We start from the raw sequence: 17,814 nt of genomic DNA, 5'->3' as shown, positions 1-17,814 counted from the left end.
CAGCATAAGCAATTAAGTGCTCACCAGCTCCTGCCTTGCAGCCAATCTAGAATCTCAGCTACTTGTTTGCTGAGGTTTTATTACGAGCCTTAGCCTGCGATCAGCTGGAGATGCTGTAGAGACAATGTTGACACCACCTGGGGGAAGAGGTTGTAGTCAGCATTAAATTGACACCTGATGGATGAGCTCATAGTCCACGATACAGGATACCAGAAGGAGCCGTGTTGCAAGGTGCTGAGTCTCTGAACAGTTGTTGGAACAGTGGAATAACAGAAATGAGACACTATTAAAATGAAAATAGGGGAAACATCCTTGGGTAGTGGTGAATGGAGACTTATGGCAGCAGAATTTCAACACACCAAACCAAAAGAGGTGAGAAGAAGGAACCATTGGCCAACACCCTCTCTCTCTCATGAGCCAGTTAAATACATACGAAACCTAGGTAGACACAAGTTTCAAGTTTATTAAAAATTTGATATACCTCTTATAAAAGAAATCTAAGCGGTGTGCATATACAGTATATATATATATATATATATATATATAACATTAAAATTGCATGATAAAAGATAATCACAAAAGACAAGACAAACTGATACATATAAGGGAGGAGGGGGATAGAGAAATACAATATGTAAAAGAAGAGAGACATCAAAAGCAGGCACATATGGGAGGGAATTAAAATCGTCAGATGGCTGTTAATTAGCAATCAAAACATAGAAACCTAGAGTATGACGGCAGAAAGGAGCCGATGGCCCAACAAGTCTGCCCACTCAAGAACCTTCCCTCCTTCGAGAATCCATTTTTTTAAGCATTCCTCTGGAGTGACCCCACCTGTCTGTCCCATCGTCCCTTGAAGTCGAGCGTGGTACTGACCTCGACTACGTGACATGGAAGACCATTCATAAGAACATAAGAAGTTGCCCCCGCTGAGTCAGACCAGAGGTCCATCTTGCTCAGCGGTCCGCTCCCGCGGCGGCCCATCAGGCCTAGTGCCTGAACAGTGGTCCCTGATTAATTTTATAACTTACCTCTAATCCCATCCCTATAATCTACCTCTACTCTTATCTGTACCCCTCAATCCCTTTGTCCTCCAAGTACCTATCCAAAGCTTCTTTGAACCCCTGTAGCATGCTCCTGTTTATCACATCCTCCAGTAGCGCGTTCCATGTATCCACCACCCTCTGTGTGAAAAAGAACTTCCTGGCGTTTGTTCTAAACCTCTCCCCTTTCAATTTCTCTGAGTGCCCCCTTGTACTTGTTGATCCCCATAATTTGAAAAATCTGTCTATTTTTTCTATGCCCTTCATGATCTTGAAGGTTTCTATCATGTCTCCTCTAAGTCTCCGCTTTTCCAGGGAGAAAAGCCCTAGCTTTTTCAGTCTGTCAGTATATGAGAGGTCCTCTATGCCTTTATTAGCTTAGTTGCTCTTCTTTGGACTCTCTCAAGTACCTCCATGTCCTTCTTGAGGTACGGCGACCAGAATTGAACACAGTACTCCAGGTGCGGGCACACCATAGCACGATACAGTGGCAGGATGACTTCCTTCGTCCTGGTCGTGATACCCTTCTTAATGATACCCAACATTTTGTTTGCTTTCCTTGAGGCTGTTGCACACTGCGCCAATGCCTTCAATGTTGTGTCTACCATCACTCCCAGGTCTCTTTCAAGGTCGCTCACCCCTAGCGCTGATCTCCCCATTTTGTAAGTGAACATCGGGGTTTTTTTTCCCTATATGCATGACCTTGCATTTCCCTGTGTTGAAACTCATTTGCCACTTTTTGGCCCATTTTTCCAGTGTTGTCAGATCTTTTTGGAGATCTTCGCAGTCCTCCATGTTATTGACCTTGCGATATAGTTTGGTGTCATCCGCAAATTTAATAACCTCACATTTTGTTCCTGCCTCCAGGTCGTTAATGAATATCTTGAATAGGAGCGGTCGATCAATTACCTTTCGGTGAAGAAGTATTTCCTGGTGTCCCCATGAAATCTTCCCTGAGTTTTAGCGGATGCCCTCTTGTTGCCGTGGGACCCATAAGACAAAAGATTTCTTCCTCCACCTCAATGGTGCCCGTATTTGAATGTTTTTGATGTATTTGAATGTTTCTATCATGTCCCCCCTTTCTCTGCGCTCTTCGAGAGAATATAAGCGTAGCCTGCTCAAACGTTCTTCATATGGGAGATTTTTAAGTCCTGAGACCATCCTAGTGGCCATTCGCTGAATCGACTCCATTCTCTTCACATCCTTTTGATAATGTGGCCTCCAAAACTGAACACAGTACTCCTTAAATAGGAATGTTTTTAAATTTGATTTAAATTTTATGAGGTTAGTCTTCTCGTAGAGAGGAGGACAAATTGTTCTAGAAAATGGGTGCAGTAACAGAAAAAATTGCAACACAATTCCAACCAAGCTGTGATCCCTACTTCATATGCATTATACTTGTTAGGTGCCGTTGACATGTGTTTGAGTCCTAGCGACTTGATGAACATCAAGTTTTTGTAGCAGAATACAGAAGTAGCTTGCTGGATCTTTTCTTCTGCGCAGTATAAATTTGATGATGTCGCCGTTATCACATAAAATGTGATCCTCCACCTCTAACACTGCCCATCTAACCCCTAAATTCCTTATATGGCGCCATAAGTTGCACACACAAATCCCTCCCAATTGCTCACTCAAGTGAACGCTTAGAGCCTGATTCTATAAATGGCACCCTAGTTAGGCGCTGTAATTGAGGCTGCCTAGCAATGTCTGCTCCTAGGTGTCCAAGTTAGGCACTGATAAATTAGGCCTGCTAAAACTTGGCGTAATATACCAGCGCCTACCTCTAGGATGCCTAAGATTGCCTATGTGCCACTAGGCAGGATTCTATAAACAATGCCTAGCGGTTGATTGACAACCACGCCAAGTGGCATCTACAATGTAGTTATAGAATCTGGCTCTTAGGCCCAAATTCTGTAACCAACGCCTAATGTTAGGCACCTTTCTAAATTGAACAACAAGCCCAATTAAGCTTTTTAATCAGCAATAATTGAAACTTGGCGCCTATCAAGAGAGTGATTCTGTAACAAGGCGCCTCTAAAAATTTAGGCGGCCTAAAAATAAATAGGCGCGATGCATGGTGGGCGTGGCTACGTGTTAGGCGCCTTGTTACAAAATTACTGCTCTTAAGCGTGCTTAAGCGCTCCCATGGCTGCCTAACTTTTAGTTGTGCCTAGAGCTGGCCTATTTATTGGGCGCCTCCAAAATAGGTGCCACTCAGCGCGATTCACTAAACAGCAGCCAACTGTTCTTGAATCGCGCCTAACTTTTGGGCGCTTCTTATGGAATCTGGCTCTTAATGCCTCAGATTTCCTCACATTGATTTTATAGCCCGACACTGTACTATATTTCTGGATCTCTTCAAGCAAAACTAGTAGTGATGTGACTGACCGTGAAGATCACATTGTCTGCAAACAACGCAATCACATTTTATTTCCTTCCTCTATGCCCCTTATATCCTCTCTGTCTTGTATGCTGGTGTGAGGAGTCTTAATAACTTAATAACCGCTTAAACCAAATCTCCACCTCAAGACACAGAAGAACCTCGAACCCTTTCGCCTTCCCCCCACTCAAAGGCACACAACGCAAGAAAATGTTTGACAACCTTCTAGCAACACAAGCAGCAAAAATCAACCATTCCATCTCCAATCTTATGACAATATCAGACAACTTCAAAACATTCAGAAAAGAAATCAAAACCCTGCTTTTCAAAAAATTCATCCAAATATCTTAACCCCTCCTCTTTTACCTCCAGAAGATTCACCTACCTTCAGATAACCTTCCCCCAAATTACCCACCTTAACACCTTCCAATTAAACAAATACCATAAATAGATTGTAACCTTCCCTCTCTAATTGAATTCCATATGTATTTTTCATACAGTTCTTCACTGTCAGTTTAATTTCCATCCTATAAATTCACATAGAATTTTTCTTTTTTCAACCATCTTTATTTTCTCTTCTTTATTAATTTCCAGGTACTTTAGTTAGATTGTGAGCCTTCAGGACAGTAAGGGAATTTTTTAAGTACCTTCTTACTTCTCATTTATAATCTTAATGTATATTTTCTTCAAACCGCTTAGAACCTAACGGATGTAGCGGTATATAAGAAATAAATTACATTACATTACATTACTAGTACGTATTTCACTTGATAGTTTTGAATGCCAAAACATCAACCTGCAACTACCAAAGGGAGCACAGCTGCCAGTTGCATGTTGATTTTGCATTCAAAACTATCAAGTGAAATACTATTAGTGTCGTTAAGAGTCCTGACACAGGCATTTGGTTTTGCCAAAACACAGTCATGTCAAGTCAGTTTTGCACCATGGATATTACTGACATAAATATTTAAAAGCTATCCTAACATTGGACTTTTCTTTTTCTGGGATGTGCTACCTCACTATTTGTTTGACCTGGGTTTGAGAAACACGATGCTAGAGAACTCCCGATTCCATACCTTATTTCCCAGATTTGGGCTCTTGAACAATATACAAAGTGCATGTTTATAAATTCCTATTTTAATTCTTTTGCAGCATACATGAAAATGGGAAAAAAGCTGGACTGTATAAAGAAAACCTTTTATTACGTGGTTGTACCATTAGAAATACAGAAGAAGTTGCTGGGATAGTGATTTATGCAGGTAAAAATTGTTGTGAAGCTAACAGTGATCTTCTCTGTCATCTCCCTCTTACAAAATATTTATCTTTTTTGGTGTATGTTTACTTCCGCAGGACATGAGACCAAAGCATTGCTAAATAACAATGGGCCTCGATACAAACGAAGCAAACTTGAAAGACAAATGAATATAGATGTTCTTTGGTGTGCGCTAATTCTTCTAGTCATGTGCTTGTTTTCAGCCATAGGTAAGTTGTCCTGAGTAAAAACTCTTGACAGATTTCACATCTGATAACACTGGCCAGCACTTATTTTGGTGCCTCAAATATTAGACCTGTTTCTGGGTATATTTGATATGCTGATTCTAAAAATGGCACCAGTTTTCTCCTATCAGTTCTAGTTTTTGCGATACAGAACATGTGCCATTGATAAGTTGACCATACATCCCGTTTTGAATGGGAGCATCCCGTTTTTAGATCCCCTGTCCCATTGTCCCCACACACAGCTTCGGGATGCTGAAATGTCCCATTTTCAGGGACAGCATCCCAAAGCTGTGCGCGGGGACAACAGGACAGGCGATCACTTTCCCTCCCTCCCTGCCAAAGCCAGCCTCCCTCCTTCCCTCTCTCCAGCACCCGATTCAAACCCCCCCCAGTCCACCACTGCTTGCCATCCTCCCTCCTTCCCTCCCTCCAGCGCCGACTCAAACCCCACTCCACCCATTCTGCCGCTGCTGCTTGCTGCCCAGAAGCCTTCTTTCCGATGTCAATTCTGATGTCAGAGAGGAAAATGTAGGCCAGCCAGGCAGTGATTGGCTGTCCCAGAGCTTCCTCTCTGACGTCAGAATTGATGTCAGGAAGAAAGCTTCTGGGTGACAAGCAGCGGTAGCGACGGCGGCCCGGGGGTGGGTGGGTGGTTTGAATCGGTGCTGGAGAGAGGGAAGGAGGGAGGCTGGCTTTGGTGCGGCAAGGAGGGAGGTAGGCAGGCAGGCTGGCTTCGGGGGAGGAGTGGTACAAAGGCTGGAAGGCAGTGAGGGGGACATGGGAGGGAGGGCACTAAAGACATAGGAAGGGGCACTAAGGACATGGGAAGGAGCACTGGGGGCACTAAGGACACAGGAGGGGGCACTAAGGACACAGGAAGGGGCACTAAGGACACAGGAAGGGGCACTAAGGACACAGGAAGGGGCACTAAGGACATGAGAAGGGGCACTAAGGACATGGGAAGGGGCACTAAAGGACATGGGAAGGAGGCACTGGGGGCACTAAAGGACATGGGAAGGAGGCACTGATAGTATTAAGGATATAGGAAGGGGCACTAAGGACATAGGAAGGAGGCACTGGGGCATTAGGGACACAGGAAGGAGGCACTAAGGACATAGGAAGGAGGCACTGGGGGTACCAAGGACATGGTAAGGAGGCACTGAGGATACTAAGGATATAGGAAGAAGCACCAAGGACCACAGGAAGGGGGCACTAAGGACATGGGAAAGAGGCACTGATGGCACTAAGGATATAGGAAGGGGCACTAAGGACATGGGAAGGAGGCACTGGGGCACTAAGGACATGGGAAGGAGGCACTGGGGGCACTAAGGACATGGGAAGGGGCACTAATGACACAGGAAGGGGCACTAAGGACATAGGGGGCACTGGGGGCACTAAGGACATAGGAAGGAGGCACTGGGGGCACTAAGGACATTATAGATAAAAAGAAGGAAAGGAAAACAACAAAGGGAAAGGAAAAAATGAAAACCTCATGTTAACCAAAATAAAGTAGAATTAAAAAGAATTTATGTCAAATGCTATTTAAAAATAATAAGGTTTTCCTTGTGACTTAGTTTTTAAATGATTTTTCAAGTCTTAAATATAATGGAAGAGAATTCCACAAAGTAGGGACCATTACTGAAAAGCTAGAGAACATAAGAATAGCCTTACTGGGTCAGACCAATGGTTAATCAAGCCCAATAGCCTGTTCTCACGGTGGTCAATCCAGGTCACTAGTACCTGGCCAAAACCCAAGGAGTAGCAATATTCCACCCTACCGTTACAGGGCAAGCAGTGGCTTCCCCCATGTCTTTCTCAATAACAGACTATGGACTTTTCCTCCAGGAACTTGTCCAAACCTTTCTTAAAACCAGCTATGCTATCCACTCTTACCATACCCTCTGTCAACACGTTCCAGAGCTTAACTATTCTCTGAGTGAAAAAAAATTTCCTCCAATTGGTTTTAAAAGTATTTCCTTGTAACTTTGCGTGTCCCCTAGTCTTTGTAATTTTTGACGGACTGAAAAATCAATCCACTTGTATCTGTTCTACTCCACTCAGGATTTTGTAGACTTCAATCATATCTCCCATCAGCCGTCTCTTTTCCAAGCTGAAGAGCCCTAACCGTTTTAGTCTTTCCTCATACGAGAGGAGTTCCATTCACTTTACCATCTTGGTCACTCTTCTTTGAACCTTTTCTAGCGCCACTATATCTTTCTTGAGATAAGGAGACCAGAATTGAACGCAGTACTCCAGATGAGTTCGCACCATGGAGCGATACAGGGGCATTATAACATACTTAGTCTTGTTAACCATACCTTTTAAAATAATTCCTAGCATAATATTTGCTTTCTTGGCCGCCGCTGCACATTGGGCGGCAGATTTCATCGTATTGTCTGACACCCAGATCCTTTTCTAGGGCGCTAATCCCCAAGGTGGACCCCAGCATCTGGTAACTGTGATTCAGGTTATTCTTCCCAATGTGCATCACTTTGAATTTGTCCACATTAAATTTCATCTGCCATTTGGACGCCAGTGTTCCAATTTTCTAAGGTCCGCCTGCAATTTTTCACAATCCGCATGCATTTTAACAACTTTGAACAGTTTAGTGTCATCTGCAAATCTAATTACCTCACTTGTCATCCCAATTTCTAGATCATTTATAAATAAGTTAAATAGCACCGGTCCCAGTACAGACCCCTGCGGCACTCCACTGTTTACTCTCCTCCATTGAGAAAAATGAGCTTTTAACCCTACCCTCTGTTTTTTATCTGATAACCAATTCCTAATCCACAGCTGAACTTTGCCACCTATCCCATGACACTTTAATTTTCTCAGGAGCCTAAAGGAGGGAATAGTCTTAATTTTGGTGGGAAGAGTGAAGATTCCTTTGGAGGTAAATAAGGAACCAAATAACTAGCCAAAAAAGAATGAAGACCCGAAGACTGAATTTGAAAAGAGAGTATCTCCAAACTTCATCTTCCATAATTTGATAATCAGCCTTTCATGAAAATCATATCAAACATTAGCAAAACCCAGATACAGTATATGAATCATGTTTTACTTATCAGCTTTGCAAAAAAAAAAAAAAAAAAACCCCAAAAAAACATATCATATAGTATATGTAAACCACTTTGATTGTGCCCACAGAAAGGCAATATATCAAATCCATGACTTTTACCCTTGTTTTTATGATGTACTGATTTTATTATTTTATTAATGGTTTTAAATTTTATTTGTTTAAATATGTATGTAAACTTGTAAACCATCTAGTACTATGGATAGTGTGATATGTTTATTAAAAACTTTCTATACCGCATAACAGTCTAAAAAGTATTTAAGTGGTATATAGTCTATAATACACATCCTTCAAAAAAGGAACTCCATTTAAAAATAGGATAGAAGAGTAAAAGCAAAATTTAAATTTTTTTTTTCTAAAATATTAAACAATCAACATCTCCATAATAATAATCATAATTCTAATAGCAATTCTAATAAAACAATCAAATTGTAGTAAACCATAATTAATACATACAGTTAAGATTGTTTTTCCATAATCAAAAATTAATTATTATATAAATACAGATTACGTTCCTAAACTCAATTTGAGAAAGCCAATTTTAAAAAAAGGCGCTTTTAGGTGTCTTTTAAAGTTTATGTATGATTCTTCTTTTCTCAAATCTATGGGCAAATTATTCCATAACCGTGGAACTAAATAAAAGAACACATAATCTCTAGTTGACGCAAGATGTGCCTTTGAGATATGAGAAACGACTACCTTATTGTCATTCAAAGATCTTAATAAACGTCTTGGGGTATAAAATAACACCAAGGGCTCCTTTTACAAAGGTGCGTTAGGGCCTTAACGCACAGAATAGCGCGCGCTAGACCTTAAAGCCAGCATTGAGCTGGCATTAGTTCTAGAAGCATAGTGCGGGTTTAGTGCGCACTAAAATCCTGCGTGCACTAAAAACGCTAGTGTACCTTAGTAAAAGAAGCCCCAAATTAGAAAGATATGAAGGCTGTAACTGAAATAAAATCATGGAAATGGATTATCAGAAAACAAATGTATTTTCAGGTACATACACATAAGATATTGTATGTAAAAGTACAATATCTTTTTTTTTCTTTGTATTTATTCAATTGTGAATGTATCATTACTGTTCTGCAGGTCACGGTCTCTGGGTTTTCCAGTATGGAGAGAAGCGACCTGTGTTTGATGTGCTGGGGCCTGATGGCAAATACTTAACACCTCTTTTATCGGCAGTATATTTGTTTTTCACAATGATAATAGTTTGTCAGGTAATAATTGATTCATTCTCATTGTCATTCAGTTTTATGGATGAATAATTTCATGGTTCTGTGCTTTCCTAATGCGTGTAAACCTACTAAAGAAACCTTTAAAAATGTGGCAAAAATAGCTGATCTGTGTTAGTTTTATATTGTTCAGTAAACTGCACACTGACTCCACCAGTACATTTAGGAAAGGAATGACCCATCAAAAATTTACAGAAGGAATTGATGGTTGTTGATCTGCTCTCCATTTCACCTTAGCTAAATTCAGGAAGTGCCAAAACGAAATTATATTTGCTTTATTTTCTGAAAGCTTTTGTGAATTTCATAGCTATAATTTAATGCTGATGTTTCCCCCCCCCCCCCATTCAAATGGTGCGCCCATTTTCCCACATCATCTGCCAGTGTGCTTCAGTTCTGTTCTCGAGGGGTGAATTCTACCTTTAGTTCTCTGTTTGATGTGGCATTTTCCTTCTCTTCTTCCTCTTCTTAGGCTTTCATTTCAATTAGAACCAAAGCTAGGGTCATTTGTAACTGCCATAGACTTGGTTCAATCATTGCAGTTTATCATTGGTTAGTTCTGTAGTTATTTACCAGGGTGGCTCCTGGTAAACTGCATTTGTGAGCTTTAAATATAACTGCTGGGTGTTGCATTTGTTTTAACTGGCCTTCTCCCCCATCCCAGTCTGTGAACCTTGCCACCATAGTCTCCCCATCCCTGGCCAACCTAGGGATCAAATCCAAGTCTCTTCACATTGAACAACTGTTTGGGCCTTTTCCCATTTTGGTCTTAACCTTTCCACTGAAAATGTCATAGGTTATGTTTCTTGCTGCACATCCTCTTGCCGATATTCTGTCATTTTCTTTTGATGGAGATATGATAGAATTATCCAAAACAATACGATTGTTAGAAATTGTGCTCAATTCAACATTAACTATGAAAAATCAGATTAAGAAAATAGCAGGCAATGTTTTTATGAAGCTGAATTTACTGAGAGAGTTTATTTTGAGGATCAGAATTTCAGGCTAGTGGTGCAAAATACTGTGGTTCCTATTTTTGGTTATTGTAACAGTTTCTTGGGTAGATTATCAAAGAAGGATCTACGGAGTCTACAGATTGCTCAAAATGCAACTGCCTGTTTTTTATATGGATTGATTAGATTTGAACATATTTCACCTGTTCTCATGCAATTGGATTGGTTAACAATTATATTTATTTATTTATTTATTTAATTTGTTTTCTATCCCGTTGTTCCCAAAGAGCTCAGTACAGCTTACAAGTTAAACATACATATTACATTACATTACAGATTTCTATTCTGCCATTACCTTTCGGTTCAAAGCGGATTACAAAAAGAGTTATGGAAGAAGGGTTAAAACGTTAGATCAGAGAAGGTTTCCAAGAGAGGGAAAAGTAGGATCTGGGGTTAGGGAGGGGATGGTAAGAGGGGGGTTAAACTTTATCATGGTATTAAGCTTTATTAAGGGATTTCTTGAAGAGTATAGTTTTTATTTCCTTTCTGAACATCTTATAGTCTGGGGCTCTCATTCTCTCTGAGAATCTCAAAGAGAGGTGGGAGCCAGAAGGCCTTGAGCATGCGTAGATGCTCAAGGCCCAGTCCAGCAAGCAGCACGATCTTCGGGCACCGGCACCTCCTGTGGGTTGGTACTGCGTGCTGGTGCCAGATGGGGGTAAGGCTTCAGTTTGGGTGGGTGTTAGCAAGGGGGGACAATGCCGGTTAGCGGGGGGGAGGATGTGGAAGCGCACCAGTGGCCTCGGGAGTGGGGGGGGGGTCTTTTGGGGGTGGAGTGGAGCAACACCAGTGGCTACAGGGGTGGGGGGGGTCTTTTAGGGGTGGAGTAGAGCAGCACCGGTGGCCACAGGGGGGGGAGGAGGTGGAACCAATCAATCGAGTTTCCCTTACTTCCTATGGGGAAATTCACTTTGATATACGAGTAATTTGGTTTACGAGCATGCTTCTGGAACGAATTATGCTCGTAAACCAAGGTTCCACTGTACAAGATAGTATCCTAACTTGATACAAACTAGGGGTCTAGTGCCAACAAATATAGTTCCAGGTTACAATTTGCCATAGTTATCCTTAACAGTGCTTGTTTTTTCAATATAAGATTTTATCCTAATGTGACACATTGATATCTAGTGCAATGAACATTTCTCTGTAATTGATTTTTCATGGGCAGGTAATGGCTGTTACTCCTCCTCCCTTTTTGTATGTATGGGAGCCTGCTAAAGCTTGAAAGCCTAAGGGACATATCATACCTAGTGTAACTCCATCATTGTCCTTAGACCAGGTTTTAGTAATCGGGAATATGTCTCAATTTAGTATGATGCCTTTGCTTTTTTTACTGGTCTGGCATTTGAGTGTGATAGTTAGGTTTTTAGTTGGGGGGGGGTGAGAAAATGAGGATTCCTCTTAGGTTGTGGGGGCTGTGTTAGGAGGGTTTTTTCTGAGTGAGGTGTTTAACAGCACCGATTAAGCATATTGCTCAATTAAAGTAACTTTAGATGGACTTTATAGAATCATGGCCTAAGGGTTCATGAGCTAATTGGCATGTGGTGATGTAGTTGTGCCAGCCGATTAGCACAGGACACGCTTACTTTCCATCTCCATACTTGCCCCCATACTGAAAAATAAAACCTATTTTTTTAGCGCATAGGTAGTACAGCCCGATTCCAAAACTACCTTGGGGCGCCTGCCAGTAAAAGTAGCAGATTCTCCACTGTTACATGAATACATCACTATTTATATATGCAAACTCTCTAATGACATTGCTTTCATTTCAGAGGGGGGGGGGTTCTCCTAAAACAGCTGTTCCCATTGTATGTTGACACCTATAGGTGCTTCTTTGGTGGCCCAAGTAGGTATCTACACTCAGAGCCTTTTCTACAATTACTAGATGTATCTTGAAGACACAGGACTTAAATGTCCTTGTCAGATATCCTATTTCAGAGGCATCCGATTTTTTTGATAGCGGGCTACATGACAAAATGCGTGAGGGCTGCACAACTTTTATGACAAGATTTATATTCATCAAAATATTTGAATCTCTACTGAAATAGCCACCAAAAAAAGTCTGCAAAGCTTCAAAATCATATGTGTTAGCTAATTAAATAAATGTAGGCCCTCTTTTATGAAGCCACGCTAGGCTTTTTTTTTTATCAATGGCCATGGCGGTATTAACTCTTGACACTCATAAGTCTATTAGCTTATACCACCGGGTCCTGCGATTAAAAAAAAAAAAAAAGTCTAGTGTGGCTTCATAAAAAAAGGGAGGGGGTGTTAGTTTGCTGAAAATCTCGAGAGCCACATTTAGCCCATGAGTTGCACTGTGGACACCCCTGCCCTATACAAAGTTTTATCATCCACATATTTCAAAGGCAATATAAAATTGTTGAAACTGTTTAGCAAAAAAAAAAAAAAGTCCTAATTATGCATATATTTCTTTCATTTTTATGTTTTAGACTCTCATTCCAATTTCCCTGTACGTATCTATTGAAATTGTTAAAATTTGTCAAGTATTCTTCATTCATCAAGATAAAGACTTGTATGATGAAGAAACAGATTCTCAGCTGCAATGTCGAGCCTTGAACATCACAGAAGATTTGGGGCAAATCCAGTATATTTTCTCTGATAAAACTGGTACTCTCACCCAAAATAAAATGGTTTTTCGAAGATGCACTGTTTCAGGCATTGAATATTCTCATGATGCCAATGGTGAGTCCTTAAAATACATGGATTGTTTTCTTAAATTATGCAAATGTATAGTAAAAAGTGTGCACACAAATACATGCACTGAGGATAATTCTAAAAGGAGACACTTAGGTTTAGGCAATAGGAAAGCACCACTGGAAGCCTTTTCTGTGCACTAATTATAGAGCTTACCAGTGTCTTACAGGGCTAAATTTAAATCTTTTTGATTTCAAGGTCCTCAGACAAAATGGGCCAGAACACTTAAAGAATAAGGGCTAGATTCACTAAGCCCAATGATCCAAATTCTGACCACTTAGTGATCCCTTTGCAACCCAATTTCCATCCGACCCAATTCACTAACCTGTGTCCTGAACATCCTCCGATCCGCGCAAGCAAATGAGGGGGAACGGCATTCAAATGATGGCAGGCAGCGATTCACTAACAATAAACCTGCAACACAGACTGGGCTGGCCAATCACAAATAAGCAACTGCTGAGGACCAGTCATTCAGGTTCTTTCAGACTGCCCTGCCTTCTGCCCTTCTTCTCTGCCCTATCTGCTCTCGATCTCCTGCTCTCGGCCCCGATTTGCTCTCCTGCTCTCTGCCCCGATCTGTTCCTGCAAATGTTTGGTGTGCTTGCCAGGAGGATCCTGGCTGCTAGCCCAGCTTCCAGAACTCAAACAAGCTCCTATCACTGCCATCGTCATCCCCTTCAGAAAGCCAACCCATGCAGAAAAAAATTATAGCAGCCCTCCCTCTTTCGGAAGTACATGTGCTCCTAAAAAACTCTACAGCGGCTCTCTGCCCCGATCTTCTGCTCTCAGCCCCGAATCTCCTGCCCTTCCCTGTAGTGCAAGCCCGTGGTTTAAACCCACGGGTTTAAAGCGAGTTAAAACCATGGGCTTGCGAAGAAAAAATAAAGCAAAAATTAGTAAAAAAAAGTTTCCTGCTCTGCACGGAGGGCCAGCGCATGCGCAGACCATCTACAGATGGTCTGCGCATGCGCTGGGATCTCTATAGAGTGATCTGGGTGGCCGGTTGGGCGCGTGATTCTGATCACCCTCATTTGCAAGAGGGCAGTTCATGAATCAGCCCCCAAGATCAGATTGGATCCCTCATGGATCCGATCCATGCCCTTAGTGAATCTAGCCCTGTTAGCCCTTTTCACACCCTTGATACCTCTAAGATCCTCTCAAAGAGCATCATGGTCTGTACTTTCATCAAAAGAAATTGTACAATGTGATACCCACCAGTGTGCCTTCTCAGGATTAGCCCCCAGGCTCTGGAATTTATTCCTTGAGGGACTACATCTAACTTGAGAAGCAGGTAAAAGCCTGGCTCTTCAATCAAGCCTTTAATATATAACGTAATTGGCTATACACTCGTTTTTCACCAGGATTAGCTTGCTGCACACACTGTACTGTAACTGAATTAGTTCCTTATGTCTTGTTTAACTGTATAAACGACTTGCCTTGAGTTTAATCTCCCATCTGTTTATCCCAACGAACTCTGTACCAGCCATCTTGTCCCCATCTAATATTTGCACTTGGCCCCTTGGTTTATATAAGAGAATGACATGGTGGTTGTTACCCGCCGAAAGGGGGAGAGAAAGGAAGTGGTCGCTGCGGGTACGGTGAGAAGCCCATTCACCGCCCCATGGAGCGGTGAATGGCCTTGTCTCCACAGTGAAGGGAGGGAACGCACTCCCTCCCTCCATCCTGATCGCTGCCGCCTGAGCCCGATCGCCGCCGGGATGGAAAGATCTGTAATATTTCTGCAGCGATGTGCTTTTGAACTGAGCTAGCGAATCACCGCTATATGAACACCTCTTAAACTCCAGCTGTTGACAGCACACTTCACTGCAAGTCCAATCTGTTCTTTATGGTGCTATACGGCTTACCTTTTCTAGTGATTACTCACTGTACATCCTGATTGCCGCTGAAGGGAAATGGGGAACAGAGAGTGGGGAGAAGACGCTGAAAGGAATGGGGAAGAGAGAGTGGGGAGAAGACGCTGAAGGGAAATGGGGAAGAGAGAGTGGGGAGAAGACGCTGAAGGGAAATGGGGAAGAGAGAGTGGGGAGAAGACGCTGAAGGGAAATGGGGAAGAGAGAGTGGGGAGAAGATGCTGAAGGGAATGGGGAAGAGAGAGTGGGGAGAAGCCACTGAAGGGAAATGGAGAACAGAGAGTGGAGAGAAGACGTTGAAAGGAATGGGGTAGAGAGAGTGGAGAGAAGATGCTGAAGGGAATGGGGAACAGAGAGTGGGGAGAAGACACTGAAGGGAATGGGGAAGAGAGAGTGGGGAGAAGCCACTGAAGGGAAATGGGGAACAGAGAGTGGGGAGAAGCCGCTGGAAGGGAAGAAGACAGAGATGCCAGACTATGGGGGAGCGGAGGGAAGAAGATGGGTGCCAGACCAATTGGGGGGAGGGGTGAAGGGAGAGGCACAGTAACAGAGCAAATGGAAGGCGCAGAGAGAAGACAGACAGTGGATGGAAAGAATTGAATGAGAAGATAAGGAAAGCAGAAACCAGACAACAAAATTGTATTTATTTATTTTCTCTTTCTCTTTTTTTTTTTTTTTTTGCTTTAGGATAAAGTAGTATAATAATTGTGTTGATACAAATTTATAAACAAAGCCCTGCCAGCTGAACATCTTTTTCTCCAGTTCAGCAGCCAGAACTTTGATTTAGAAGGAAAGAATAAGCTAAATATTGTAGTACTGATGCTGCGGTGACGGGGCGGTGAATGGGATGGCAGTTACAGTGACGGGGCGGTGAAGGGAATGGCAGTGACGGAGCGGTGAAGGGGACGGTGGGACGGGGCAGTGACTGGAACAGATTTTTTCCCCGTGTCATTCTCTAATTTATATGATAAGCCGTATTAAAGTAAAGCATTAGTGTCATATCTTATTTGAATGTTCTAGTGCATTCTTATTAGGTGTTTCATAGGCATTATACTGTTATTTGAATTTTAGTGTTGTTAAATGTGTATATTTTTGAAGCTGTTTCTTGGTAGTCCTATTACATTTCAATTTGCTGGTTTTTAGTTTACCTCATTCATTGCATTTGATTACATTTGGTCTTTTTACTACTATTATGCTGTTAACAATATTTACTCCTGGCAGAATTCTGCACAAAAAAAATTCAAAATTCTGCTCACAAAATTATCTAATTCTGCAAGTTTATTTGTGGAAAATATAAAAATAGCAGGTGTAAATTTTAAAAGCTTGACATATTACAAACAGTACATTATTTTATTTATTTAGCCATTTATTTAGCCCGTCCTCCCAAAGAAGCCCAGAACAGGTTACAAGAGTACATTCTTAGTATGGGTAGGACAAAACTTTAGTGAGAAATACAGACTTTACAGCAGGGGTGTCCAACCTTTTGGCTTCACTGGGCCGCATTGGCCGAAAAAAATGTTTCTGGGGCCGCACAAACTTTCAAATGCTGCAGCAAGACACAGGAGGGAGCCGGCAAGATGGTAAACACCCGGGGGCAGCAGAGGAAAACACTGCATCGCCCTCGACCGGGACCGCACAAAATACTTCACGGGGCCGCAGGTTGGACACCCCTGCTTTACAGCATTTGCAGTATAGACAAAGGGGGTTTAGATTTCAGCATTTATAGTGTGGCCATAACATACAGACTTAGTGGACATAGGGTTTTCAGTGTAGATGTAACATGGAGGTGACGTAGCTTTTCTTACTAGGGGGTGCATCTTTGATTGTCTGAGAATGTGGTACTAATTATGGTTATATTTGCGGTGGCCAGCGAGTTTTAGTAAGATTGTATTTGGTGGTGTCTTTGCGATCCATCTATCCATCAGGGATGTGGACGCGGGACATTAAGGAGCTGGGTTTGTAAAGAGGAAGGTTTTCACAGCTTTCCTGAAGTTCCAAAGACTGTCTAGAGATCTAATAGATGGGGGGATGGTGTGCCATAATTTTGGTAAGTAATGAGCATGAGTGTCTTCTGGCTGTTTCAGACATGAGTAAACGGCCCAGTGGCAGGATCAGCCGTTTTTCTGTTTGGGATCTCAGTGATCGGTTGGGGTCATAAATTTGTAATTTTGATACTATGTAGTTTGGGATCATCTTGTGGAAAGTCTTGAAGGCTAACACCAAGGCTTTAAAAGCGCATCGTTTTTGGATAGGCAGCCAGTGCATGAAAATTAGTGCAGAGGTGACGTGGTCACGGAAGCCCAGGTTTTTTAGGAGTTGGAAAATAAAGTGATAACTTTCAATTGGAATAATTTCATTTTTCAGAGACCCAGTAGAAGGGTCCTTTCCTGATGTGTTAAAAAATGACCCTATTGTGCCTATAATGTTGACATAGGTGTTGCCTCCCCCTCCCCCATCATAAAGAATTAAATTAAAGTTGTGTTATGTGTGGTAGTAATGTTGGGAAGATCACGTGAGGGGGAGGGAGGCCTCCTTCTTAATTTCTGCCCTAATCCCCAGTGTCTAAAACTGGCCCTAATTACCATATTTTTTGCTCCATAAGATGCACTTATTTCCACCGAAAAGTGGGTGGAAATGTCGGTGCATCTTATGCAGCGAAGATACAAATTTTATCCCCCCTGTGCCTTTTTAAAACACCCCTTGTTGTACCTTTTTAAAACATCCTGGTGGTCTAGCGTGTATCCCTCCCTCGCTAGACGGCTGTCTCATCCTATTTTGTGGCCAGCGGTGCACAGGTCAGGAGCAAGCTTTCTGAACTTCTGACTGGGCCTGCACCACTTCCTGAATGACTGCCATCAGTTCTCGCAAGAACCCTGTGTGCTACTGGCCGCGAAATAGGACGAGACGGCCATCTAGCTAAGTTCTGATTCCTCCATGTAATACAAAGGTGCCCCTTTCCATGTGAGCAGTCACTGGCTGTC

The 17,814-nt window shown here is 42.2% G+C and overlaps 1 protein-coding gene across 2 annotated transcripts in view; it reads left to right on the top strand.

Moving 5' to 3' along the window:
- ATP10A (ATPase phospholipid transporting 10A (putative)) overlaps positions 1-17,814 on the top strand; it is a 297,371-nt gene that overhangs the window by 172,969 nt on the left and 106,588 nt on the right. For both annotated transcript variants that reach the window (XM_033948248.1, XM_033948247.1), the window contains exons 4-7: positions 4,576-4,682; positions 4,774-4,905; positions 9,092-9,222; positions 12,698-12,950. In XM_033948248.1, the coding sequence (XP_033804139.1) occupies positions 4,576-4,682; positions 4,774-4,905; positions 9,092-9,222; positions 12,698-12,950 (623 nt within the window). The remainder of the gene's footprint in view (positions 1-4,575; positions 4,683-4,773; positions 4,906-9,091; positions 9,223-12,697; positions 12,951-17,814) is intronic.

The sequence above is a fragment of the Geotrypetes seraphini genome, chromosome 6 (assembly GCF_902459505.1).
Source record: "Geotrypetes seraphini chromosome 6, aGeoSer1.1, whole genome shotgun sequence".
NCBI lineage: Eukaryota > Metazoa > Chordata > Amphibia > Gymnophiona > Dermophiidae > Geotrypetes > Geotrypetes seraphini.
Note: the sequence above shows the minus strand (reverse complement) of the source record. Positions and strands in the feature narration are given on the sequence as shown.